This window comes from Pituophis catenifer, unplaced genomic scaffold, assembly GCF_029215685.1.
Source record: "Pituophis catenifer annectens isolate HBS135680 unplaced genomic scaffold, rPitCat1.0.hap2 SCAF_7, whole genome shotgun sequence".
Lineage (NCBI taxonomy): Eukaryota > Metazoa > Chordata > Lepidosauria > Squamata > Colubridae > Pituophis > Pituophis catenifer.
This window is the reverse complement of record NW_027256887.1, coordinates 58,333,945-58,361,024: the sequence shown is the minus strand read 5'-3', so window position 1 is coordinate 58,361,024 and position 27,080 is coordinate 58,333,945. Positions and strand designations below refer to the sequence as shown.

The 27,080-nt window shown below is 37.6% G+C and overlaps 1 protein-coding gene across 1 annotated transcript in view; it reads left to right on the top strand.

The window, feature by feature from the left end:
* GRIN2B (glutamate ionotropic receptor NMDA type subunit 2B) overlaps nucleotides 1-27,080 on the top strand; it is a 237,066-nt gene that overhangs the window by 77,880 nt on the left and 132,106 nt on the right. Inside the window, exon 2 of the mRNA XM_070946588.1 lies at nucleotides 9,853-10,451. Within this exon, the coding sequence (XP_070802689.1) occupies nucleotides 9,853-10,451 (599 nt within the window). The remainder of the gene's footprint in view (nucleotides 1-9,852; nucleotides 10,452-27,080) is intronic.

Below are 27,080 nucleotides of genomic sequence, written 5' to 3'. Positions count from 1 at the left end.
CACACACCACAAACACAGAGGCTTTAAAAGACCTTTGAATGAAGGTGGGGGTGGATTGGAAGGGTCATTTCTCTCCCCCTCCCTGCCTCTGCACTGACATTCAGTGCAGCACACACACACACACACACACACACACACACACAGAGAGAGAGAGAGAGAGAGAGAGAGAGAGAGAGAGAGAGAGAGAGGGGCTTTAAAAGACCTTTAGAATGACTTGGGGCTCCTTCAGGTTGGCCTCCAAACAAAAGAGGAATGAAGGTGGGGGTGGATTGAAGGGGTGAATTCCCCAACTCTGGTTCAGCCGGTTGGGGATGGGACGGCAGGTACAGGCTGCTGCGAAAAACCAGGAGCAAAAAGACACACATACACACAAGCTGCATGCACAGCAGTACTGGTGAGGTTTTTAGCGAGCAGCACAGGAAGCCAGACTTGCCTTCACTGGTACAAAAGCTTCCTTACAAATGGAAAAACATCAGGAGCAAGCAAGCACTTCTTTTTGCACTTGCTCCTGGCGTTTTTCCACTTGGAGAGGAGGAGGAGGAGGAGGAGGAAGAAGAAGACGAGGGCAACAATCCCGGGTGTGTAAAGCAAGGCATGAAAATCTGCAGCAGGAAGCTCGGGGTGAGTGAAAAGGGGGAGCAGCTGAGCGCTTTGTTTCTCCGAAACCGGTAGAAAAAAAATGCTTAAAAAGTAAAAAAAAAAAAGTTCCGACAATCGTGCATCGCTCAGCTGATCATTGGAACTTTTTTTTTTAACTTTTAAAGCATTTTTTTACTACCAGTTCTCTGGAAGTAAAAGCAGGAAGTAACAATGATTGGGCGGGTGGGCGGAGCCTCGAGTTGCCATCGCTACCGGTTCTCCGAACCACCGGCCATCATCGCTACCGGATCGGCTGATCCGGTCTGAACCGGGAGCATTTCACCCCTGGTTCTCCTCCTTCCTATAAGGTCAGTTCCAGTTGGTGTTGATAGAGGGAGAGAGATCTAGCCCAAGGACCCTACTTTGTGGGGTGCTCTGTTCTCTATTTAACAGTTACTGTACATGAGGCTGCTGGGTGAGGTGATCGATTTGGAGTGACCTATCATCAGAATGTGAATGACCCCCAGGTCTATATCTCTACCTATCACTTGAGTGATGCAATGGGTGTCCTATCCCAGTGTCTAGGGGCTGTTGGAGACTGGATGGGGCGAACTAGACTCTGACTCAACTTTAACAAGACGAAGTGGCTGTGGGAATTTAGGCCCTTGGAGACAAAGATGTCCCCTCTCTGGGTCTGGATGGAGTGTTACTGCCCCAAACAAACCAGGTATGCAATCTGGGGGTCCTCCTGTTCTCTCAGACATGCATACATACAAGTATACAGGTTTGTATGTTTTGTAGCCTGGCTAATATTATTGATAGATTGTAAGTCTGTCTGAAAAACCAACTAAAGGGAATTACTGAGAAATAAATCAAGCAAAAACCCATCCTTTACTTCCTTTTGAAAAATGGCTGCTGCACTCTTTATGAAGTAAAAGTTCTCACTTGAGGAGGTTCTGCAGGGCCGCAGCATGCAGAAGATACATTTAACTAAACCTTTCTAAGCTGATGATCAGAGACCTCTAGAAAATATGTTTATAGGTAAATGAACTGGCAAGAGTTATTACAACGGCAGCGGGCAGCTAAATGTCTTACAGAACGGTACTGAAATGTGAAAAGCCTTTTTTAAAATTCAGACCTGAGGCTTGCTAATTATTCTGTATTAACTAATATATATACTAAATTGAAACAATTCTATGTATCACTTTTCCCATAAACGAAGGCCGTGGTGATACATTTGAACAATAAAACATCAGTACATATTAGATTCGTGCAACAAACCTGGGATCTCAGAAAGTATTATCTTTGCATGCAGGTATGGGCCAGTGCAACAGTAGAATAGCTTCTGCGGCAGCTGTGTAAACTTCACAAAAGAAATAGTTGTTTTAGCTCTTTGAAGAGATCTGCTACATTCTCCTCTTTCAAATGCTTTGCCCAGCCCCGGTATATCTATTGTGGATTTTATTTTCGTAGTTCATAGAACCATAGAATTGTTGGAGGGGTCCAGAAGGATCATCTAGTAGTTAAACATTTGGCAGTGTCCAAGAAAACCAATTAAACTGTCTATGAAGTAGCTCTCCAGCCTCTTCTTAAAAACCTCCAGAGATGGAAAACCTGCGACCTCTTGTTCACTGTTTCACTGACTTTGCAATCAGGAAGTTAATTCTTCTATTTAACTGAAATCTGGTAGCTGCAACTTTTACCCAATATTTCTGTAGCACTGGAAAATAGTTCTTGGCCATGTTCCCTATGGTATAACCCTTTTAGCTGGGAAAAAAAAAATACTTGATAACATTTATTACACCCTGTCTTTAGTTACAAGATTACTAGCACTCAGAGATCAGCTCCTCCTTTGCCTGAATTGAATCACTCTTCATATACTCTCAATAACGAAGCGGATACCCACCCATTTGCCTTTTGCTTCATGTCTGCCACATCTTACGCTCACCCAATGACAATAAAGCCACTAGCCAGGTATTATGTGTATATCGTTGACATCTTCAACCAAAATTCTGTCTGACTTTTTCCCACTGGTTTCATGGAGATTTTTTGTAACCTACAAAGGAGAATAATGATTGGAACAAAGCAGGATATTTGCTATGCTAGCTGTAATCATTTCACAACAGATTTTCAGGGTAGAAATATATTTGACTTGGCTAATACGCTGTATAATTTGGATCAACAACTTTCTCAACTCCTACGAGCTAAGAATGCTGATTAAAAATTCAGAATGAGAGAGCTTTTTATATCAAGGAGGGAGAAGATATGGCAGTGAATCTGCTTCAGACTTTTGAGGAATTTGTGAAATATGTTGATGTTCTTCTGAAGCATCAGCAGTAGGAGAGATGCTGCTTATAGCAGGGAGCAACACACAAGGCATAACTATGAGCTTAATAGTTGATTGAATGCTAGCAGGTAGTGACGAGGAAATGGTTCATTTCCGGCCCTCGTCCTGCATCTGAAAAAAACCTTATTACTGCCATTATATTAGGTTTGGACTGTATACATTTACTTAATTATTAGATTTTCATCCCACCTTTATTACTTTAGAAGGCGACAAACAGACCTAGTGCTCCTTTCTCCTATTTTCCTCACAACAACCACCTTAAATTTAAAGCTATTTAAATTTGTATGTTCTAATGTACAAATCTGAACTGAATGTGCATTACATAAACCTTGCATTTTCAATAATTAAAATGATGTTTATATTTTTGAAAACTATTGAAATGAAAAACATCTCAGTATTTTGATTGTGTATCAAGAGAATTTTTGTGTATCCAAAATTAGGTCAAGAATTCTCTCTCTCCACTTCCCACAGGTCTGAAATTCCATCTTGCCAGTATTTCCTTTGTATTGCAGCCTGATATTGGAAATAGGGGAGAAAGAGGAAGAGGTGGGAGAGGACCAAAGGCATCCCATCTAGTCTTTTTTTATTAAGCCAGTTAAGAAGGAATGATGCCTTCTGCATAGGGCAGTCTGGCTAGCTTTCAGCAGCCTTATACTCCTTGAGCAGGCAGTTTTTCAGTATAAAGTAATAAACTGTTGGGACTGAGTAAAAAATTTGGTGGGAGGTTTTTACAGTTATTTTGGTTTATCTAAATGCTATACTTAGAAACTACCCTTAATATATAATTTGGCTTATATAATTTTCCAATACATTGGCTTCATTGTTGGCTGAGTGGGAATTAATCATAGGTTACATCAGTGAGCATCTTAACTGTGGGGTGTCACTGATCAAACCACTTCTTTTAATTGTCAAGGAGAAGGGAGCATCTCTTGGACTGTGGCAGCTGGCTTTCCTTCTATGGCTTCCCAGCTGGGCTGTTCAGTGACGTGTTTGTTTGGCACATCTTGGAAGATGAACAGGATCTAACACTTAGAAGTTTATTTCATCTCCTAACTTTCACCTTATAGTTAAAATGCCTATACTCTATAGAATGTTTCATTTATTCTGGAAAAAGCCTAGCTTCTTTCAATTTCTGTTTAAAAAGTAGTGACCATTTAATATTTTATTCATAGTTTCATTGGGTTTTCCTTCTGATGTGTGAAGTTATATCTGAAAATCCAAATTATTTGTTTGCTTGTTTATTTGTGTGAAAGAGAGATTCCTCCTCCGAGGTCAGACACTCTCTCTAAAAAAGAGCATGATGCTGTGTTAGGGCTCATGCTGGTTAAAGAACACATGAAGTTTATCTGCCAGTTTTAGGCTATATATTGGTATTCTAGGCTTCCCAATATGATTTATATTGGAATATAATCAATTAATTTACAATTGATTTCAAAAGAACTAAAGAAAATAAAAGAACAGTGGAATCCATTGAAAAATACTTTGGCTAAATTTAATGAATAATGGTACTTAATTTTGTATATTCTTTTAAAACATTTTCAGTCTGAAATTCTATAGCTAGAGTTAACATTTTCAAACATTATATATAGCATTTCACATTTGAATTCCATATTAAATGCAACAGTAAAGTTATCGCTCAAGCCTAACTTCAGTGAAAATCCACATGAGAAAAATCTTCCTTTTTGTTACTTTTGCTCTTAAATTTCATGTTCTTTTTCACTGAATATCAAGGACAGGGATTTTGAAAACAGTGTAAGTCTTTTTCTGAGAACATAAACCAACTATTTTAAACTGCTAATCTCTTTCAAACAGTAGACTTGAAACAATTAGAACTGCAGTAAATTAGAGTTGGATCGTTAGCAATAGCTGAGAGTATATAATACAGATCAAGGGCAAAGCATATAGTGAAAGAAACATATGCAGCATTACTTCTGTCGGTACACCAGTGATGACATATAACTATGAATGTGCTCCTTAATTTCACTGCTGGAGAGTGTTAATTTATTTATAACCTTAACACACAGCATATAGCAAAAACAAAAAAATGCAATAGTGAAATAGGTATAGTATATTCAGCTTTATAAATAATATAGTACCACAGAGTTCATTGAAATCTAACTTCAAATTATTTATGGTAAGATTAGTTCAGTAATGTTGGAATCCCTTTTAGAAGTATCTGTATATTAGAATGGCAATGTCTGAACCTTTCTTCCATCTGCAAAATAGATGTTTTTAAAATTGGAGTTGTTTCCGTGTTCTGATTATTCGATCTATTCAATAGTACTTGTGTGTTGCAAGTGGAATTATTGAAAATCAATGTAGTCTTGTGAAGAATTAGTTGCCTTGAAGATTGTACTGAAAGTTTATAGTTTTTGCGCTTTAGCCTATAAGTGCAATTATGCTTGTAAGAATATAAGCTACAATTAGCAAATGCTAATTATAGTTTATATTATTTTTCCTAGCATTTGCTATAAAGCCTAATCTAATCTTGAATGACTGCTGTTGTGCTATATCTATTTATATATCTTCATTTTTAATGGCTATTTTAACTGAAAAAAGGGTAAAATTCTGATAAATTCCAAAGCATTTTGCGTCCTCAATATGTTTTTATTGCTAATTTAGAATAATGATGTATTAGGATTTTTGTTCAATTTAATTTCTGGAAAAGCACTTTTCTTTGCAATGTAATATTTTACTTTAGTACATCTCATTTTTGTAATAGCTGATTTTGCTGATTTTGTTAAAGCATACTGCCAGGTACTAATATAGATTGGTTTGAACAATCCTGGCTCTTCTGTTTGAACTGAAGTAACTTCTTGATGATATTATGATAACAGTCAAAACTTCAGAAACTCTAAAATAGAACTGCCTTTCCTGTGGTTTTGCCCCCAACATTTCTTATGTAAATCAGTTGAAAGAAGATTTGAAGAACTATAATTTCAAAAGCAAAGGACAATTATGTTAAGATTCTTATATTCGATATTTTAATGAATGAATAATGAAAACATAAAATAATGCTAATTGGTAGCACTGATGTGATGTGATATTCTTGGGGATTTATTGTATATATCAGAATGTGTACATGCATAGTAAGGCTAAGATGTTGATATCCTATCACATATGTGCATATTCCCTAACTTCTGCTGTGCAGCTTCTAACACATCGCAAAAATTGGGTAGGAGTTTATAATAGATTTGTCAGTTTAGTGGCAGTGATGATATCCCTCTGAAACAGTGATTGATGAACAACCATAGTATGCATAAGGAGCAGAATTTTCCCTCCAAAGTATTACTATTCCTGTTATTGAGAATCATTGAATCTTTCTGTGAATGAATGCAGAAACAGTGATCTAAAGGAAATACAATTTCTTTAACTAACATTTTCAAATTAATAAATTCAATTAAAAAGAAACAAATGCTTGCTACTGGGGAGATCAAACAAATCCGTCCATATTATTTAATCTTATTTATTAGATGTAATAATTTTTCAACGTTTTTCTATGAAAACATCCATGTTTTCATCTCTCATTTTTTTGGTATGTTTTCTGACATCTTGAAATTAAACAATTTGCAATCCTGCCTTTTCTATAAAAAGATGTTGAGACTCTAGAAAGAGTGCAGAGAAGAGCAACAAAGATGATTAGGGGACTGGAGGCTAAGACATATGATGAACGGTTGCAGGAACTGGGCATGTCTTCATAATCAATGTGGTTTCATTCTTTACTCTGTAATGTAAGCTTGGTAAATGTGATTTTTTTTTTGTACAATTAATGGATAGAGGAGATGAAGTGGTTTTCTAAGTACTTAATTTAGCATGCCCATTCCACAAATAATAGTTTGAAGCATTTGGAACGATGTTCTAAATTGAAAGATGGGTTTCTTTTACAGGGCTTGGAAAATTATTTCATCTCATTTAGTTTCTCTCTGGTTTAGCATATAGTCTGTCTATCATCAACAAATCTTGAATCTATCTATCTATCTATCTATCTATCTATCTATCTATCTATCTATCTATATAAAAGGATGTATGTATATTTGTTCCAGCATAACTATGGAATGGCTCAAGCAATTTCAACCAAACTTGGTACACAGATGACTTACCCTCTGGAAACAAATACTGTGGGGGTAAAACACCCCTGGTGTCTCTGTGTGTGTTCCAGCATAACTGTGGAACTCCTAGGCCATTGAGAGCGTCCTAGAACGGTAATTGAGATGTCAGTTCCTTCGCAGCTTCCTCTGGAAAGCCAGCCATGACGTTTGCCCTCCAGTGGACCAATGGGGAAGCACCTGATGGATCTGGGGCAAAGTGCCAGGATTTTAGACAGGGCGGGAAAGAGGAGCTCATGGGAGGGAGAAGGGAGAGGGCAGGGATGATGGGCATGAGACTACAGGGAAGAAAGGCTCCAAATGGCTCCCTGTCAGACAAACGCTTTGACATCTATAAATACCCACGCAATGCCGGGTTATCAGCTAGTTACTTATAATTTGGGTTGGGTGAAGATTTTTCCAGTTTTCCAGAGGGGAGAGAGAGAGAAAAAAGAAAACCCTGAAAAATTTCCAGCAGAAAAAGATGCACTTGTTATTGGCACTCTCATTTATTTTTATTTATTTATTTTATTTTATTTATATGCCGCCCTATCTCTGCAGGACTCAGGGCGGCTCACAACAATAAAATATCCGAATAAAAGCGTGTTAAAATACATGTTAACCCCCCCAGTCCAGGATGAACAACCATATCTTTAAATCGCGGGCGGAAGGTGTGGAGGTCAGTTTTATGCTACCTTAACCTCATAAATTATAACTATCCAGCAGCCAGCTCTCAAATATTTTGCCACTTTTTTCTTTGAAGACTGGCAATAGGAGAAGCCAAATGATTCTTTCTTTTCTATTTTCTTCATCTATCCCTTCTTCCCATGTTGTAGCTTTAGTCCTATGGAAGAACTACAATGCCCCTTTGTCATGGTGTTATTCTGGGTAACATTTTATATGCGAATAATTAGAATCTAAAAAAACTTCCATCTGTCTGTTTTTCACTTATCCATGAGATTTGAAATACTCTCTCTTTTTCTGTAGCATTCTAGGCTGGGTATGATTGATTAGTTGATTGCTAAATTATAACTATTTCTTTTGACTATACTCATTTGATATGTGAGAATGCAAAGGCAAGCTAAGGTTGCTCAAACCAGAGAAAAAGTTGAAGGAAATGTAGATTGTAGAGTTTTTACTACCACAAGGAATATGTTTGGATGTTTTCACTGACTCTGGAATAATAGAACAGATTGTCTGATTTTACGTTAATTCAGCATTTATACTATATAATGTATGTATTGTGTGTATATATACATATATGTATACGCATGTACACCAGGGGTGAAATCTAAAAATTTTCCCTACCGGTTCTGTAGGCGTGGCTCAATTGGTGGGTGTGGCTTGGTGGTCAGGTGACCTGGTGGGCATGGCCAATAATAATAAATAAGAAAAATAAGAAACAAAGTACACAAAACAATAAGAGGTACCAAAAACCAACTTTTACACTTTACACACACACAACACAACACAACACAACTGACTCACACACAATGTAAAAGCAGCTGCACTTGACCCAAAATGGCCCCTGCAACAAGTAGGAACCTCATACAGCCACAAAAAGCTCAAAAACCAACTTTCACACTTTTTCCACACAAAATACCACATACAGCTTTGTGAGATTTTTTGTGTTTGTGTAGTTAGAGTGAAACACTACAGAAACACACCAAATATCAGAAAGATGCACAAATATTTTATTATTTTATTTTATTTTATTTTATTTATATTTTTAGATAAAAGCAGCTAAATTTAAAACTTCCTTAACTTTAAATTGCTATTAAAAAAAAACACTCCAAAACCCCCCCCAATTAACTATTTTTTTAAAGCTCCCCCCAAAAAACCAAAAAACCCAGTTACTTACCAAATTGAAGGCACAAGGCAGGCAGGCAGGCAGGCAGGCAGGCAGGCAGGCAGGCAGGCAGGCAGGCAGAAAGATTGAGTTGCTCACTGATTGCATTGATTGCAGCAGCTGAAGCAAGGCAGGAAAAGCGAGAGAGCCCGAAAGAAGCAGCAAACTGCCAAGTGGGCAAGTGGGGACCGGGCGATTGGGTGGGCATGGGTGGGGGGGCCAAGGGATTTTTACTACCGGTTCTCCGAACTACCTGCCGCCATCGCTAATGGATCGCTCGATCCAGTCCGAATCGGGAGTATTTCACCCCGATGTACACTCACACTTACACTCAAGAATTAATTCTTATTAAGGAAAAATCTTGATATGTTTAATATTTAGTCCACATGCTTCATATTTAGAATATTTTCTATTTAGTAAATATCTGTGTATGGCTCTCCATTCATACTTCAATAGCAGTTTGTGAGTTTGAGGAGGAATCTGCTTTGAAAAAATGCAAAATAAATTGTTCTATTTGTTATTACAAATAACAAAGATCTAGAATCTTTATGATCCCCATAATTTGTTATAACCAGTAACATGGGCTTTAGATTAAACAAAATGTGAAAGTCAGTGATTCCCCTAGATTTGTTGCTGCTTTCTTTCCAAGTAGAATTGAGCTAATTTTTCCCCTGCAGTATTTTTTTCTGTAGGAGATACTTTTTAATATGTGTTGAGCAGAACTTGAGGAAGAGAAGTTGGTTGTTGACTATATGCTTTACGAGAAGCCATTGTACCAAGATTTTTTGTATCTTTTCCAATATGATTGCAGGTTTTAAAAATAATTAATCACAAATTTATGATTGTGCATGCATAATTATATGTAATCATAAGTCATGTATTAAATGCAAAGCAAATCAGTACATTAGCTTCCCTCTTCTCTGTATATCAAGCAATTTTTAAAATTATGTTCTCTTTTTGACTTTTCTTCCTCCTCTTTTCTCCTCTAATAGGATGAATCATCCATGTTCTTCCAGTTTGGCCCATCGATAGAACAACAAGCTTCTGTTATGCTGAACATCATGGAAGAATATGACTGGTACATTTTCTCCATTGTCACTACCTACTTTCCTGGCTACCAAGATTTTGTCAACAAGGTCCGTAGCACTATTGAGAACAGCTTTGTTGGCTGGGAGCTAGAAGAGGTACTCTTGCTGGACATGTCTCTGGATGATGGAGATTCAAAGATCCAGAATCAACTCAAGAAACTCCAGAGTCCTGTCATCTTACTGTACTGTACTAAGGAAGAGGCCACTTATATCTTTGAGGTGGCTAATTCTGTTGGTCTGACTGGGTATGATTACACATGGATTGTGCCCAGTTTGGTGGCTGGAGATACAGACACAGTTCCGTCTGAATTTCCCACTGGACTCATCTCTGTGTCATACGATGAGTGGGACTATGGTCTTCGTGACAGAGTGAAAGATGGAATAGCCATAATAACCACGGCCGCCTCTGACATGCTATCTGAACATAGCTTTATTCCTGAGCCCAAGAGTAGCTGCTACAATACACAAGACAAGAGGATCTACCAATCTAACATGTTAAATAGGTAAGGGAAATAAATATAATAATAAATTGGTTACTCATAAATTCATTAAAATGGTTGGAGTTTTTGTGTAGTTTTGGAGTCCCCCCCCCCATATATGATTCTCATCATGCAAAACTAATTGAGTATATACATGGCAATAAGGAACATGTATATGAATACAAACTTCTTGGTGACGGGATGATAACAATTACATACTGTATTTCTAATGTTGTAAATTATACTGTTGTTCTGGAACTATTCTCAAGTCCTTCTGTAAGATATTAAGTATAACCGGTGGAAACATTTATCAAGGAGACTCTTAAAGTAAGCATTTAAAAAAATAAGTGGCAAATCTGTAAATGCCACCTCTAAGTACAATAAAATTTTGGCAACATATGATAAGTAGAGAAGCATGGCTACAAAGCAAAAAGCTGGTAGACCCTAGGAAGAAAAACTGTTGTACCAGGGAGATAAGAACAAGGTTCAGATACCATAGAATACATAAGAGTCAGATTAAGAAAGGAAAAAAAAATCAGGAATAATGAGATCATTAGGAGAAGTTATTAGGCACAGGACTGGCACAGAAAAAATGCCACAGGTCAGTATGAAAAAGCAGCCTATATGTGTGGTAGATAGGATTGGAGTATGATATGTTGATAGTGGTTAAAGTGCTGGCCTATAAATCAGGAGATCATGAGTTTTACTCCTGACCCACCTCAATGTTGTTATTGTGGGGATATTTATTTATGGAGGGAATATAATGCATGTTCTCTGCCTTGCATTACTTATAATGTAATAAAGTAATATCTAGTAAATTAATCAATATGATACATTAATGTAAACAGTACCAAGAGAGACAGGATCTTTTTCTAACCTTGAAGTGAGAAGCAAAACTTTAGATGCTGGGATGAAAGATTAATTCCAGTTAGTGAAGTTCACGGAGAAGGAGTCTACTATTCATTTGGAATATGGATTCAGCCATTGAATCTGTGACTTGGCTGGGTGTTTTGTCAAGCCAGCTTCTTAGGGCAGCATGTAGGAGAAACAGGTTTTTGCTACAATCTGTTTTTAGTAGGCATAATTTTCCAGAATTCTATTAGGTATTTAACCAAGACCTGTAACATTACGGCTGCTTTGTGGGATGAAGTCACAGGAACACATTGTTAAGAAAGTAAACATCAGATTCTAATTTCAATGAGATGCATATCCATAACTTTGTTAAAGATTATGGCCTTAAATTTTAAAATATTTAGCTAGAAATAAAAGTCAGTGTTCACCTATTTATGGAATCATCTTCTTATTGGAATATTTTATTAGTGTGTAGTACAAATAAGACAAATTTTGTTTTTTGTTTTTCATAAGAGCGGAAGTTATGTTGTGATCCATGATATACAAGCTACAATTTATCAAAAACTCTTTATTCACAGAACTCCTTAGACTTATTCTATGAGAAGTAAAGTAGATTCTTTTGCACAGTTTTTGTTCATTTTTTGTTTTTTCATAGAAAATGGTGTCTGCACATAAACATTCAATGTTGCACATAACAGAAAAATGATTGCAATCACAGTTTTAAGCTTCTTTTCTAAGGAAAGTTAGAGGTTTTACATTTTTTTAGTGGTTACAGGTTTTTCTTGCCTTATAAGTAGCAGTCAGTGAAATGAAAGGCTCACAGTATAATGCTGACATAGCTGATATTTTGTGATTCCTCAAGTTTATGGGGAAGATCAGAGCAGAAAATGTGGGGCTGCTGGTTTTGAAGGCAGCCATGCATACATACAGTGTCACTTTCATTTCTGGTTCAAGAGAGAGATGAAGCTCTGAAACTGCCAAAGCAAGAAATTTCAGACATCATTATAAACTCGCTATACTCTTATATGGGATAGTCTGTTCCTTTGGCAAGACAAGTCCATGTACTGTAAGCAGAAGGTTATAAATTTTAAATGAAACTGTTATTCATAAACTATTTCCACGAGGGGCCCTTTTTTCTGCCCTTTTTAATAAATGTGGAGAACTGCTGACAAGATGATGAGGAAAAGAAGGGGCTAAAAGAAGAACATTTATGGGCTGCCTTTATGTGATGTAATATCTTTATGTCTTGTAATATCATCATATAATGGCCTACAATAATAAGTTCCTTCCCACAGAAAAAAATATTGCTGCTTAGTTTCTGGGAAAATCTGTAGTCCCCATAACAAGTTTCTGTAGGGAAAAAAAACCCTTGTGATACCCCACAATAATTATGCTGCTACAATGTTATTATTTCCTTGGAAATTCCCCTGCTGTTTACCAACTGATAGCCCCAAATACAGTGGAAGCTGGAACATGGTTGCATCCCAGGATACTAAAAATATTAAAAAGCAGACTATAATCCAATCTGTTGCAGACTTCAAAGTTTACAAAATATATCCAGTCAGGTCTTTTTATTTTGAGTAGCAGCTCCCATTCACATAATTTAAATGGAGGATGGGGGGTAAGAGAGCAGGGCTGCCACTTCTCAGTGCATGGAACTAGATTCATGACATTCCTGACTGAGACAAGGGAAAAGAAGAACAGTTTTGATATACATTTTATTCAAATTCTATAGTTACTCATTAATACTACACTGTAAGCTCCTTCTTGCTGCCCATATTTATTAGTTTTATTGTTTTTATATGAGGTTTTATATTCTGTAAGTCACCTTGAGTCGCCATGTGCAAATAAGCGGCAATATAAATTCCATAAATAAATTCATTCATTCATTCATTCATTCATTCATTCATTCATTCATTCATTCATTCATTCATTCCAGGGACTGCAAAGAGCTGTTCCTATTTAGAGTTGCTTTGGAAAGCAGGGATTTGGTTGTCATGTTTATCCTCTACCTTTAATAAACTTTATAAATACTTTATAAATACTTTAATAATAATAAACCCATGTGCCCAAATTATGGTAATTTTTGAAATAGTTTGGCATGCTACAATAATTTTGAAGAACAAAGTTGTTTTTTAAAAAATAGGGACAATTTTGTTGCTGCTGTCTCATAAATGCTTGCGTTGCCATGTGATTCCTTTTGCAATGCCCGGAGGCGCTTAGTTTTCTCTCTTCCTTTCCCATCTTAATCTGAGATCTACTGTTGATCTATTCTTCCACTCACTTTCTTTCTTTCTTTCCAGCTCCTGGATTATTTCATGGAGAGAATGGCATCATTTGGTTGGACCCAAAGGCCTTTAGTGATATCAGGCAAAAGAATCCCAAGTATAATGAGTTAGAAGCTGCAGTTATGAATACATTTGCAGCTTCTGGCTGCCTATTATAGCGGTATCATATTATCATAATGTTTCTTTTGCCAGCTGGTGAGCAGGGAGGAAGGAAAGGTCTGTAGCAGTGGCAATAACAGAAGTGGTAAGAGGCCAGGAAAGGAGTTGAGATGATAGGCAAGACTGGGACCAAAGAAATAAAAAAGAGGGAAGGGGAAGGAGGAGGTGGGAAAAGTCTCTCAAATCCAATAACACTACTGCAAAGAAACCTATTCTCTTCCCAAAATCTACCTAGTACCTTCCTTCCAAATTTATTGTCTTATTTGTCTTTCCAAATCTTCTGAGGTGTATCCTGAATAAGGTCTTGTACTTTCAGTACTTTTCCTTTTTGTCCATTTGCCTTTTATGAAGGGAACCTGCACACAGTTTGCACAGTTATTAGGCAAGTGAGTATTTTAATCATGTCATCATTTTTATGCATATTTTCCACCTCCAAGCTGCATAAACTTGAATCATCGTCATCATCTTTTAATGATCCCATAATCCCTTGTAGGGTGGAGTCTGGGCAACTGAATGGAGCTAGCAGAGCATTTAATGACCGGATGCCCTTCCTGTTGCCAATGTGGAGTTTTGTTCAGCAGATATATTCTCATTGTGCCCAGAGAGAGAAATATTTGCCTCTACCTAGGATCCAACTCATAGTCTCCTGATTGTGAGGCGAGAGCTCCACCCCTAGTCCACCATGCCACTCCAAGCTGTATAAACTTGAATGCTTAGTGAATACAAGCATATCAGGTGATGTGTATTTGTGTAATGCGGGAGAATATGGCCTAAGAAGATCAACCCCTATATCAAGGTATGCATAATTATTAGGCCACTTCTTTTCCTCAGGAAAAATGGGCCAAAAAAGAGATTTAACTAACTCTGAAAAGTTAAAAATTGTCTTTCAGAGGGATGCAGCACTGTTGAAATTGCTAAGATTTTTTTTTTGATTTTTAAAATGTTTTTTATTTCTCATAAACATGTCTTAACTGTAGTCTCTTATCCATTGTTAGTCAAACATATTCTCTTTTATAATAATAATAATAATAACTTTATTGTCATTGTACGTTTATACACAGTATACCCATATAACGAAATTCACTTAACACCCAAAGACCAGGTCCAACACGCATAACAATCCCCAAACACACTCCCACCCACCACAAATTCCCCACCCCTAAACCACCCAAACATCCATACAACAGACTAAGTAATGCTGTCCAACAGCTCACTGATGGTGGCCCTTTAGTTCATTGTTGCCTTGGTGGCGCAGCAGACTAAAGTGCTAGTGAGTAGCACCAGCTGCCTGCAATTACTGCAAGTTCAAATCTCACCAGGCTCAAGGTTGACTCAGCCTTCCATCCTTTTGAGGTAGGTAAAATGAGGACCTGGATTGTAGGGGAAATAAACTGACTTTGTATAAAAAAAGAACACCGCTTAGGGGCCCCCGAAAGCCCTACTAAGCAGGTATATACAAAAAGTATGAAGGTTATTGCTTAACGCATTGTAAGCCACTCTGAGTCTCCAGAGAAGGGCGGCATATAAATTGAACCAATAAATAAATAAATTGTTGAATGCAATTATAGCTCTGGGATAAAAACTATTCAGAAAACGTGTAGTGTGAGTTTTAATTGTTCTGTATCTTCTGCCAGAAGGCAACAGTCCAGAAAGTTTGTAAGCAGGATGGGAAGAGTCTCTAAGAATATTATGCAACTTCCTCAAACAGCGAGATTCAAAGATGTCATCCAGGACTGGTAGCTGGAGCCCGATGATATTCTGGGCAGTTTTAATGATTCTCTGTAGAGCTTTTTTGTCCGCTACAGAGCTGCTCCCATACCATGCAAGAATGCACTCTCAATGGTGCTGTGATAGTAGGACAGAAGTAGATGCTGAGATAGATTTATCTTCCTGAGCATTCTCGGGAAGTACAGCCTCTTCTGTGCCTTCTTCACAAGCATGTTAACCTTCATAGTCCATGAGAGGTTTTAACTTTCATATTAGTTTATTCTTCATCCTAAAAAAATTGAGTATATTCGGGGTTGCTCTTCTACCGTTCCATCTCCCTTATTTTACAACCCTTCTTCTTCTCCTCTCTTTCCCTTCCCTCCCTTAATCTATCCTCTTCTACTTTCTTCTTTCCTCCTCTCCTTCCTCTTCCTTTCTTCCACTCCTCTCTTCTTCCTCCCTTTTAACCTTCTCTCCTACTCTTATTTCCCCTCCCTTTCTTCCTCTCCTTTTCCCTTTCTTCTGTTCCTCTCTCTCCTTCCTCTCTTCTCCCCTCCTATCTATCCCTCTACTCCTCTTTCCATTCTCTCTCCATTGTTATATTCATTTTCAATTCAATATTTTCCGAAGTGGTATCCGAGCAACTCTGATTTTCTATTTATATACACTTTCTTTTCAATTTCTTTTCTATTTTACTGATTTCACACATATCATCATAAATGTACATTTATATGGTAGCATTTTTTCCTTTTCCCCCCTCCTTCCCCCTTTTCCATTTACGCAGGTGTCATCTGGGTTTCTATTTCTTTTTTGTCTTCTCTCTCATTTACTTTTACCCTATCTAATTTATTAATCTCTAATCTTTTATTCATATTTCTTTTCTAACCACTCATAAAAACGTCCTCATGTCTTGAAATACACCGATTCCTCTTTATCTTTTATTCTTAATGCCTTATTTTATTCTTAATAATCAAATATGTATCTTCTTTGCCATATTTCTCTGGTAAAATTCCCAATAAAAATGTGTCTGGTCTTAACTCTATATGCTGGTGTAGCATTCCTTCTAACCATGTTTGTATTTTAACCCAATAATTCCTTGTTTCCTTACATGACCACCACATATGATAATATGATCCCGGCAACTGATGACATTTCCAACATTTAGCTGATTTGTCTTTAAACATTTTTGCTAACCTTTCTGGTGGCATATGCCATCTATAAAACATTTTATATAAATTTTCTTTATATGCTGTTGCCATTTTTAATTTATAATTCCTTTCCCATAGTTGTTGCCTTTTCTCTAATTCAATTGTATAGCCAAAATTTTTTGCCAACGCTATCATTGTTTCTTTCACTTCTTCATCTTCTAACCTAATTTGCAATAGATAATTATGTAATTTCTTGATCATTTTTTCATCTGTTCCCATCAGTATCTCATCCAATTCTGATTTACCCATATTAAACCATACTGTTTAAGATCTTTTTTGTATCTTAATTGTATTTGCAATTGTGTAAACCAATCTGTCTCAATCCCTTGCTTTTCCAACTCTTATTTTTGTTTTAGTTTCCCCTTTTCTGTTAAAATATCCTTATATCTAACAATATTTTCATATTAATAATATTTGAATGTGTCAAAGCTTCCATCGTCGAAAGCCACATTGGTATTTCCATATAATGGTTTTCTTTCACTCTCTCCCACACTGTTAATAAACCATTTGGTTTATAAATGAAATTGCTAAGATATTGGGGTGTGATCATAGAACATTTTGTTGCAAATAGTCAACAGGGTCTCAAGAAACTTGTTGAGGAAAAAAAGATGCACATTAACTGCCAAGATTTGAGAAGATTCAAACGTGAAGTTACCAAGAACACATTATCCTTCAGTGCTGTCATATTCCAGAACTACAATTTACCTGGAGTGCCCAGAAGTACAAGGTGTTCAGTGCTCAGAGACACAGCCAAGGTAAGGAAAGCTGAAACCCGACCACCACTGAACAAGACACATCAGTTAAAATGGCAAGACTGGGCCAAGAAATATCTGAAGACAGATTTTTCAAAAGATTTTATGGACTGATGAGAGTGACTCTTGACGGACCAGATGGATGGGCCCATGGCTGGATCAGTAACGGGCACAGAGCTCCACTTCAACTCAGACGCCAGCAAGATGGAGGTGGGGTACTCTTGTCGGCTGGTATTATTAAAGATGAGCTGGTTGATCTTTTTGGGTTGAAGATCGATTCAAAATCAACTCCCAAACCTACTGCCAGTTTTTAGAAGACACTTTCTTCAAGCAGCGGTACAAGAAAAAGTCTGCAACTTTCAAGAAGATAATGATTTTTATGGTTTATGATTTTTAGAACAATACCCCATCGCAGGCATCAAAGTACTCCACTGTGTGGCTAGCCAGTAAAGCCTTAAAAATGAAAGAACAATGACACGGCCCCCTTCTTCATCTGAGCTAAACTGTATTGAGAACTTGTGGGCCCTTCTTAAATGGGAGATTTACAGTGAAAGAAAACAGTACACTTCTCTAAACAGTGTCTGGGAGGCTATGGTTGCTGCTGCATGTCAGAAATGTTTATTTTTACATTTTGAGTTGTTTGTTTATTATTTTCACTTTAACAGATGCAAATAAATAACTGTGATGGGCAAATTTTAGTTTTTCTTATGTCACATAAGAATTCTGCACACTAATAATTGCCCAATAATTATGCACATATAGATATTCTCCTAAGAAAGCCAAAACCTCACTTTTACTTTCTTAAATATTCAGATTTGAGGTTTATTTTGGATTGACCGAGAGCACTGTAGTTGTTCAATAATAAAATTAATCCTCCAAAACACAACCTGCCTAATAATTGTGCACACAGTATATCTCCTCCGAATATTCACTGGACAGTTTACATGAGGAGACCCTCTTTAAATGACATGTAATGCCTCCCTTTTAGTAAGTAAAATGCTTATGGTCCAGTGAGCTTGTTGGTGTGAGAGAATGAATAATTGTCCCAAAACATCAGAATAATAAAGTGAAAACAGTAAATAACTACGCCACTTAAGTAAATAGCTGCTGATAATTTTGTGTCCTGTAAAATAATTTGATCTTTGAAAGAACACACTTGTTCTTCATTTTATTAATTTTTTCATTTTATTAATTGACAATCCTTGCTGCTCCCAATGTTGCTTTTAACTATATTTCATGATATAAAAATAGAAGTTGCTGTGTTGCTATGGCTCCTTGAATAGTTCTAAAACCTCTTTTCATTTTCCCCCTAGTACATTTTCACTTAAAAAGCTGGTTTATCAAGAGATCAGCTTCGTATGTCCTCTGAAACTTACATATCAAAGAAAAGTATTTTCTGGTCATCAGGAACATCACTGCAAATATTGGAAGTGTTCAGTGTAGCATCTGGTTCAGCTAGAATGGGTGTTGGCAACCCATGTCTCCAGAGCCGCATGCGGCTCTTTCATCCCTTTGCTGTAGTTCTCTGTCACCCTTTCGCGGCAGAGGGATGAAAGAGTTGCCGCCCTGTCGTGGCGGTGGCAATGGGTGGAACCTTAGTGCAGGAGCAAAGCGCCCTTGCACTTGCCTTTGCTCGAAACAGCATTCTGCCTTCATCGCGGTGCATTTGCTGTTGCCGCTCTCACAGTGCCTTGCGCAGCACAGTAAAATTTAGTGTGCTTCACAATGGGGGCAACGGGGTCCCCTCCTCCTGGAGCCCATTACAATACCTGCCCACTCGCCCCTGGCAAGAGCAGTGTCATCGTGGGCTCGCTCTCGCCTCCCAGATGTCAGTTGCTTTTCCAGCAGAGCTGCCAGTGTTGTGATGCCCTGCCTCCCCGCCAGCCAGTTGGTCTTTGGTGCACTGCTTCTGGGTTCATTGGCCTCTGGACGTCAGATTCCTATCACCCAGCACCAGTTCAGGGGTCCTTCCCTCCTCCCCCAGGGGAGAGAGAGAGAGGAAGGGAGGGAGGGAGAGAGAGAGAGAGAGAGAGAGAGAGAGAGAGAGAGAGAGAGAGAGAGAGAGAGATGTAGTGTATTTTAAGGGTGAAATATGTCCCTGAAAGTAGTTTTGCCATTTTGCTCATCAGCTCAGAGAGAGAGAGAGAGAGAGAGAGAGAGAGAGAGAGAGAGAGACAGAGAGAGAGAGAGAGAGAGAGAGACAGACAGAGACAGACAGAGACAGACAGAGACAGAGACAGAGACAGAGAAAGACCGAGACAGAGAGATATATATTCGTTTCCCACAGCAAAGAAAACACCGGGAGCCACAAAACCTGGGTAAGTGTGGCTGGAGGGTCATGTGACTGGGTGAGTGACATCAAGTTGGCCATGCCCATTCAGAGTGGGCATCAGAGTGACTGACGTCAAGTTGGCCATGCCCACCCAGGTTTTGTGGCTTCTGGTGTTTTCAAATGGCTCTTTGAGTGTTTAAGGTTGCAGACCCCTGAGCTAGAATTTAACAGCCAGAAATCCCTTACTTTATAGGTTCACAGTTCGACTAATCTAGTGGTGTCAAATTTGATTTCATTGAGGGTTGCATCAGGGTTGTGTTTGACCTAAGGGGGCCAGAGGGCCATGGCTGGGGGGGCATGGCCAGCTTGACGTCACTCGTGTTGGGGGCAGCTGTGGTGGCCTCAGGTCTTTGCCATCAAAAATGGGCTCCTGAGCTTTTTTTTTTTCCTGGCAGAAGCACCATGGGCCACCTTCACTGTTTCCAGGGTGGCCTGGTGGGCCAGATCTAAGTACCCCCCACAGGCTGAACCTGGCCCCCAGGAGTTTGACACTTCTGGACTAAACAGTTTGCTTCATTTTCGAGGCCTCTTCCACTTTATATCCATTTAACATTTAAAATAAATGGCTGTTGCATTATGATCTAAATTGCTCCGATATTTAATTCAATTTTATATATATGTTATGTATATAAGTAATGTTACATAATTACATTATGTAATGTTTTATTATATATAAATATAATATATATAATATATTTATATATTAGACATATATTATATATATATTAACATATATAGGTCTTTGGTTATTTGGGTTTTCTCCTGCATAAAATTGGAGGTGTCTTGGCAACATTTCGACGAAGTCTCATTCATCATCTTCAGGCTGGTGTTTTCGGCTTCGTGCTTCTAGGAGCAATGTGTGTGATCGCAGCTGTTTCTTCCTTTTAACTGCCAGTGGGGGTGTGAACTGATTGGGTGGGAGCTTGGCTGTGTTCTGATTGGTGGAGGTGTTTTCTGATTGGTTGGGGGTTTGGCTGTGCTCTGATTGGATGGGAGGTTGGCTGTGCTCTGATTGGCTTGGTGTGTGTTCTGTTTAGGTGGGGGCTTGGTTGTGCTCGGGTTAGTCTGAGTAGCAGGGGGATTTGAGCTGGTGAGCTGTGTTGCTGTTGTTTGGCTTCGTCTTCATGGCCGTGCCATCTCTTCATGTTGGGTGTAAGTCTGGTTTTTTGTAGCTCCAGCTCAGTAGAATCACATCTACTCGGTTCTGGGCTTTTTTCCTTTCTAACAGCTAGCAAGCTCTAACTGCTAGGTGGGAGACCTAAATAGATCCATTTCTAGCTCGTTTGCTTTCATCAGTAGGCCACACCCATATCTTATGTATCCTCCCTGTAAAGGTACAGTATCAATTTTCTTACTTCTTCGTAGGGTTTATGTGTGTTTTTCTTCTAGCCAGGTTTTCCCTACGTAACCAAGGTTTTTTGTAGCTCCAGCTCAGTAGAATCACATCTACTCGGTTCTGGGCTTTTTTCCTTTCTAACAGCTAGCAAGCTCTAACTGCTAGGTGGAGACCTAAACAGATCCATTTCTAGCTCGTTTGCTTTTATCAGTAGGCCACACCCATATCTTATGTATCCTCCCTGTAAAGGTACAGGATCTATTTGAGTTTCATCTTCAGGATATGGCCTTCTAAAGAGCAGTCAGGGTTGATCTCCTCTAGGACTGACCGGTTTGATCGCCTTGCAGTCCAAGGGACTCGCAGGTGTCTTCTCCAGCACCATAGCTCAAAGGCCTCAATTCTTTGGCACTCAGACTTTCCTATGGTCCAACTTTCACAGCCATACATTGCAACTGGAAAAACCATAGCCTTGATTATACGCACTTTTGTTGGCAGGGTGATGTCTCTGCTTTTTAGTATGCTGTCTAGATTTGCCATAGCTTTCCTCCCAGGAGGCTAAAACATATGCACAAGATCTTAGCAGTTCCTATTACTCTGCTTATTTGGGCAGAGAGCTTTGATGTCGATATATATAATTAATATCTATTATTTTCTGATATAACTCTTCAGCATTGCAGAATATTATGAATTCCATTTAATTCCGGAGTGTGGGCAGCATTAGCATACAATTTTTTTTAAAATCATGCATTTTACCATTTTACCAGCCCCAATGACTTTACAAGAGTAACACATTATTGGAACATTCTGAAACCCGATGTCTTTGAGGTTATTTTTTGACTACAACATGTTCCTACATCCAGCATGCTTGTTTTAGCTAGAGACAATTGGAGATGCAGCTCAATACTTTTGTAGAATGTCATATAGCTACATTCTAGAAACATACATAGAAACCATTCATCCAAGTTTTAAGAAAACATGTTTCCATATGGTGGGTTTGAATTCTTTCTTCAGTTCTTAATGTCTAAGGTTTTTTTTTTTTGCATTATATACCCCATCTGAGAATCAAATACATAGGCTAAATAATGCTTTTTCATTCAAAGAGCTCTATAATTTTGATACAGGGATGACATTGAAAAATTTAATATTGGAGGGAAAATGTATTTAATTGTCTGCTTCATTCTGACTGTATCATTTATCTAGTAGTTATATTAAACAGCATCTGCAGTATATGTTTTTCTTTCTCATATGCAAACAGATTTAAAAGGTCTGACATTTGCCGAAATAATTTGAATAGTGACAATCATCTTAGAGATTTGTGAAAATGAATAGAATAACTATATGCAATAAAGAAAAATTACAAAATGTATGAAAATCATTTTGGGGGAAAATGAAACTACATCTGCATGTAGGGTAGTAAGCAGTGGGCAACCCCAAGGTTCCGTTTTAGGCCCAGTACTCTTCAAAATCTTCATAAACGATTTAGATGAGGGAACAGAAGGGGAACTCATCAAATTTGCAGATGACACGAAACTGGCAGGAATAGCCAACACCATAGAAGATAGGCTTAAGAGCCAGATAAATCTCAACAGAGGTGAACATTGGGCACTATCGAACAAAATGAAATTCAATGTAGAGAAAAGTAAGGTTTTACACTTAGGCAAGAAAAATGAAATGTACAGGTACAGATTATGTAAAATTGACTCAATAGCAGTAACTGTGAGAGGGATCTTGGAGTCCTAGTGGACAATCACTTAAATTTGAGCCAGCATTGCTCTGCTGGTGCCAAAAAAGCCAATGCAACCTAGGATTGCATTAACAGAAGAGTAGAATTGAGATTACGTGAAGTATTAGCGCCACTTTATAAGGTCTTAGTAAGACCATACTTAGAATACTGCCTCCCATTTTGGTCACTATATTATATAAAAGATGTTGAGACTCTGGAAAAGAGGGACTGGAGGCTAAAACATATGAAGAATGGTTGCAAGAATTGGGCATTAAAAGAAGGACTAGGGATGACATGATAGCAGTATTCCAATATTTTAGGGGCTGCCACAAAAAAATCAATCTATTTTCCAAAGCACCTGAAGGCAAGACAATAAAAAAATGAATGGAAATAATTCAAGGAGAGAAGCAACTTAGAACGAATAACGATAAATTTCCTGACAGTGAGAACAATTAACCAGTGGAATGATTTGCCTTCAGAAGTTGTGAGTGCTCCATCACTGGAGGATTTTAAGAAGAGTCTGGACAGCCACATGTCTGGAATGGTATAAGACAGTGATGATTAACCTTTTCAGCACTGAGTGCTGAAACTGGATCGTGCGTGTGCACGCCAGAGCGCTGGAACCTGGTTGGTGCGCATGCGCGCGGTGCCAGCTACTTTTCCGGGTTCCATTGAGTGCATGCGCACCAGCCAGCTGGTCCAGCACGCATGTACACCGTCCAGCTGCTCTCTTCCGGGTTCCGGTGTGTACCCGCGGCACGCATGTGCGCGCCGGAACCCAGAAGAGCTGCTGACGACGGCGCGCGTACCCACAAAGAGGGCTCTGTGTGCCACTTCTGGCACATGTGCCATAGGCTCGCCATCATGGGTATAGGAACTCCTACTAGGTTGGACTAGAAGACCTCCAAGGTCCCTTGCAACTCTGTTATTCTGTTAATTAAAGGTCGTATGCAGTCTTTTTTCAATAATTTTATTAAAGATTACCTTATATATAAGTAAAACTTATAAAACTAAATAAAGGTATGCTAAAAATAAAAAAGTAAAAAGAGCAGAAAAAGGAAAAAATCGAAAAAGAAATCTCTCCATTCATCCCCCGGAAGTATAATCAAAATTAAGAACTTAGCAATATCTATTAAAATAAACTAAAAACTCTTCATTCCATATCTCACCTGATTTTCTGTGTATCCTTCTCTAAAACCTCAGCTCTCCCTATTAAACAGCAAAAGTAAAGGTTTATTAGAAATAACTTCATAAGCACTATAAATTGCATCTATTATACTCAATCTGAATCCTTCTTTTCCTTTTAAACAAACCTCATTTCCTCTCTTCAAACGATCAAAATTCAGTCCCACTCAAAAATAATTAAATAGTACCAGAAGTAACCATTGTCATCCAATCTTAATCAAGAAGCCATTAAACATCCCCCGCCCCCAAATAACAGCCCATTATTTTAACTTCAGTCAAATAAATCAATGTTATAGTCTTTCTTCTTTTGGAAAACTCTTTAAAGTTGTCAAAGAAATTCTAACATCTGCCTTCTCATACTCTTATCTTCTCTTGAGGTTTTTTATATTTCAGTGTAGCAACTCCAGGAAATCCTTTTGTAAATTCGGCATATGGAAATAATCCAAATAACTCACCTGATTTACTATTTGTATTTCTTTTTCAATTTTTAAGTCATGATTTTTATTTCTAAATCCATTATTTCCATCTCCTTCATGTAAACTGTAATTTTTAATTCTACCTGTAAATTACTTTATTCATTGGAACTTGATTCTCTGCAATTACATCAGCAGATGGTAGAAAAGAGTTAAATAGTTCCAAAACCTCCTGTTGCCATAAGTCATATGCTTCTTTCAAAGGAGTCATCTGGTGCCTCTAATGTCTAATCTTCAAAGACTTTTTGTCAGTACAGAATGTAAACAGAGATCTTTCTCATGGGAGAGGATCCTTTCAATCAACATCAAAATCTTAAATCAAGCTCATTGGAATCCTTAATCCATTGAAACTTTATAAAGCCAATAATGATCTTCCTCTTGGTGTATATATATATTTTTTTTAAAAAAATACAACCCTTAAACTTATAGTTTTTTTAAAGGATTGAAGGATACTCACCCAGGGATTTCAATATCACTTACCAGTCTGAAGTTCTTAATGTTTAAAGAAAACCAAAGAATAAAAAAAAAGTGTAAAATAAAGTCCTTCAGGAGAAGGGCGGTATAGAAGTCTAATTATAATTATAAAAATAATAAGAGGAGTCAGTTGAACTCAGAGTTCATATAGGCAACATTAGTGGCTTATAAACACAATGGGAATCCTGCCATTCCCAGCTGACCCCAAAGTGATCACAAAAACATAGCTCCTGCCATCCACTAACTCATTCACTCACTCACTCACTCACTCACTCACTCACTCACTCACTCAAAACAATTATATGGAGTGCATGTAACCTGAGGATCCCTCTGGAGTTAGATTTCAGCTGCCGATTCCTGCAATTGGACACTGTTTCAGAGGGCAATGTGTCTCCCTCTTTTAGAGGGACATCAGTTCACCATTACAGATCCCTGGAAGTGGGTCAAAGGTAGTATGGATAGTCTAAGCAAAATTGGACATTAGGTTTTATTTTCATACTATTGTTATTTTTTTAAATTCCAAAAATTTCTGTATGTGGAACTGAAATAATTACCATTAATTTATTATTAGAATGTTATGAATGATGTAATTATTTTCTTATTATTTTTAGCAAAAAAACCAACAACCCATATTAACAAGCTTGTTACTTTTACTCAGATCACTACAGTCTTATTATATCATATTTTACATTATTTATATATCCTATATGTTATATGTATAAATTATGGTCATATTATTTTATATTTTGAATATATCAGCTTCACAGTAAATTGATGAGATAGCCATATCTAAGGAATAAAATACTCTGCCCTGATTTCCATCCTGTTTTGAGAACACCAATATCTAACATCACAATATATAAGTATGTGGTATTACTTTGATCCTTAGCTAATTATTTTTTCTTAGCATTTTCAATTATACACTGCTTCTCTTTTCTTCTCTCAAAACACTTAAAATGGAAGTTATAGGGTTTCCAAGCTTTCTTCCACTTGGTTATTGATGATCCCATCAGCTTCTAATCTAAAGTGCCCTTTGGCAGGCCTTATTCTTGTCCTTACATTGCCAGCATTCAAAGCAGTGCAGGATAATTGGATCTAGTCACCCCTTTAATTGTTTACAAGCTTCAGAATGAAGTTAGATTGAGGATATTATGGAAATTTAAATGGATGACTACATTTGGTTGCCTTGTGATGCTCAGAAAACTGAACAAAACAAATAAATGAAGGGGCTCAATGCAGGGATCAGTAACAGGCATTACCTAAAGCCTACAAAATATATTTAGAATCTTTAGATCTCAAGGATTAAATGGTTTCACTGTTGGATTAAAGAAGTAGTGAGGAAGCTTTGGGACAATCTATAGAACTGAAAATAATCAGACTATATCATTAACAGAATCTCACTGATAAAAGTTTATACTGGCAGTGGGTCTCAACCTTCCTAATGCCGCGACCCTTTAATACAGTTCCTCATGTTGTGGTGACCCCCAACCATAAAATTATTCCTAAAACCATTGAAAATATTTGTTTTCGGATGGTCTTAGGCGACCCCTGTGAAAGGGTCGTTCGACCCCCAAAGGGGTCCCGACCCACAAGTTGAGAACCACTGGTTTACAGTAACAATGCATCACAGATGGGATAAATAGCTATTATAGAGATCTTTCAGCAATTCCTTTTTAAAAAACAGTTTTAGCTCAAGGTATTGACTGATTTCTTGTTTATCAATTTAACAATGATTTTTGATACAAAGTTTTCTCCACACAAATCACCCACAACTGCAGTGGTGATTTTTCAAGTAGTACTGAGGCTAGAAGGGGAAAACATTTACTTAATTATATTTTGACATTTTATGAATAATTTTGAAATGGCTATGTGGCTGAATTCAACAAGAATACTATGAGCCTGTTTGTTTTCAGAATGTCATGACCATTATTCTACATGAAGGTGCTAAAAACTGTTTGGATTGTTTGAACACTAATTGGACTGCATTTGGTCATTATCAGCACTTAGAAATTTCTTACAGTACTTCATTAATGAATCAGGATTTCTAATGATAATTACAGCTTCAGAATCTAAGAGACAAAAATGTTGTTTTGAGGACTTGTTTATATAATAAAGGTATGGTCATGCTTAGAGTACATCTATTGAAATCCATAGGATTATTTGG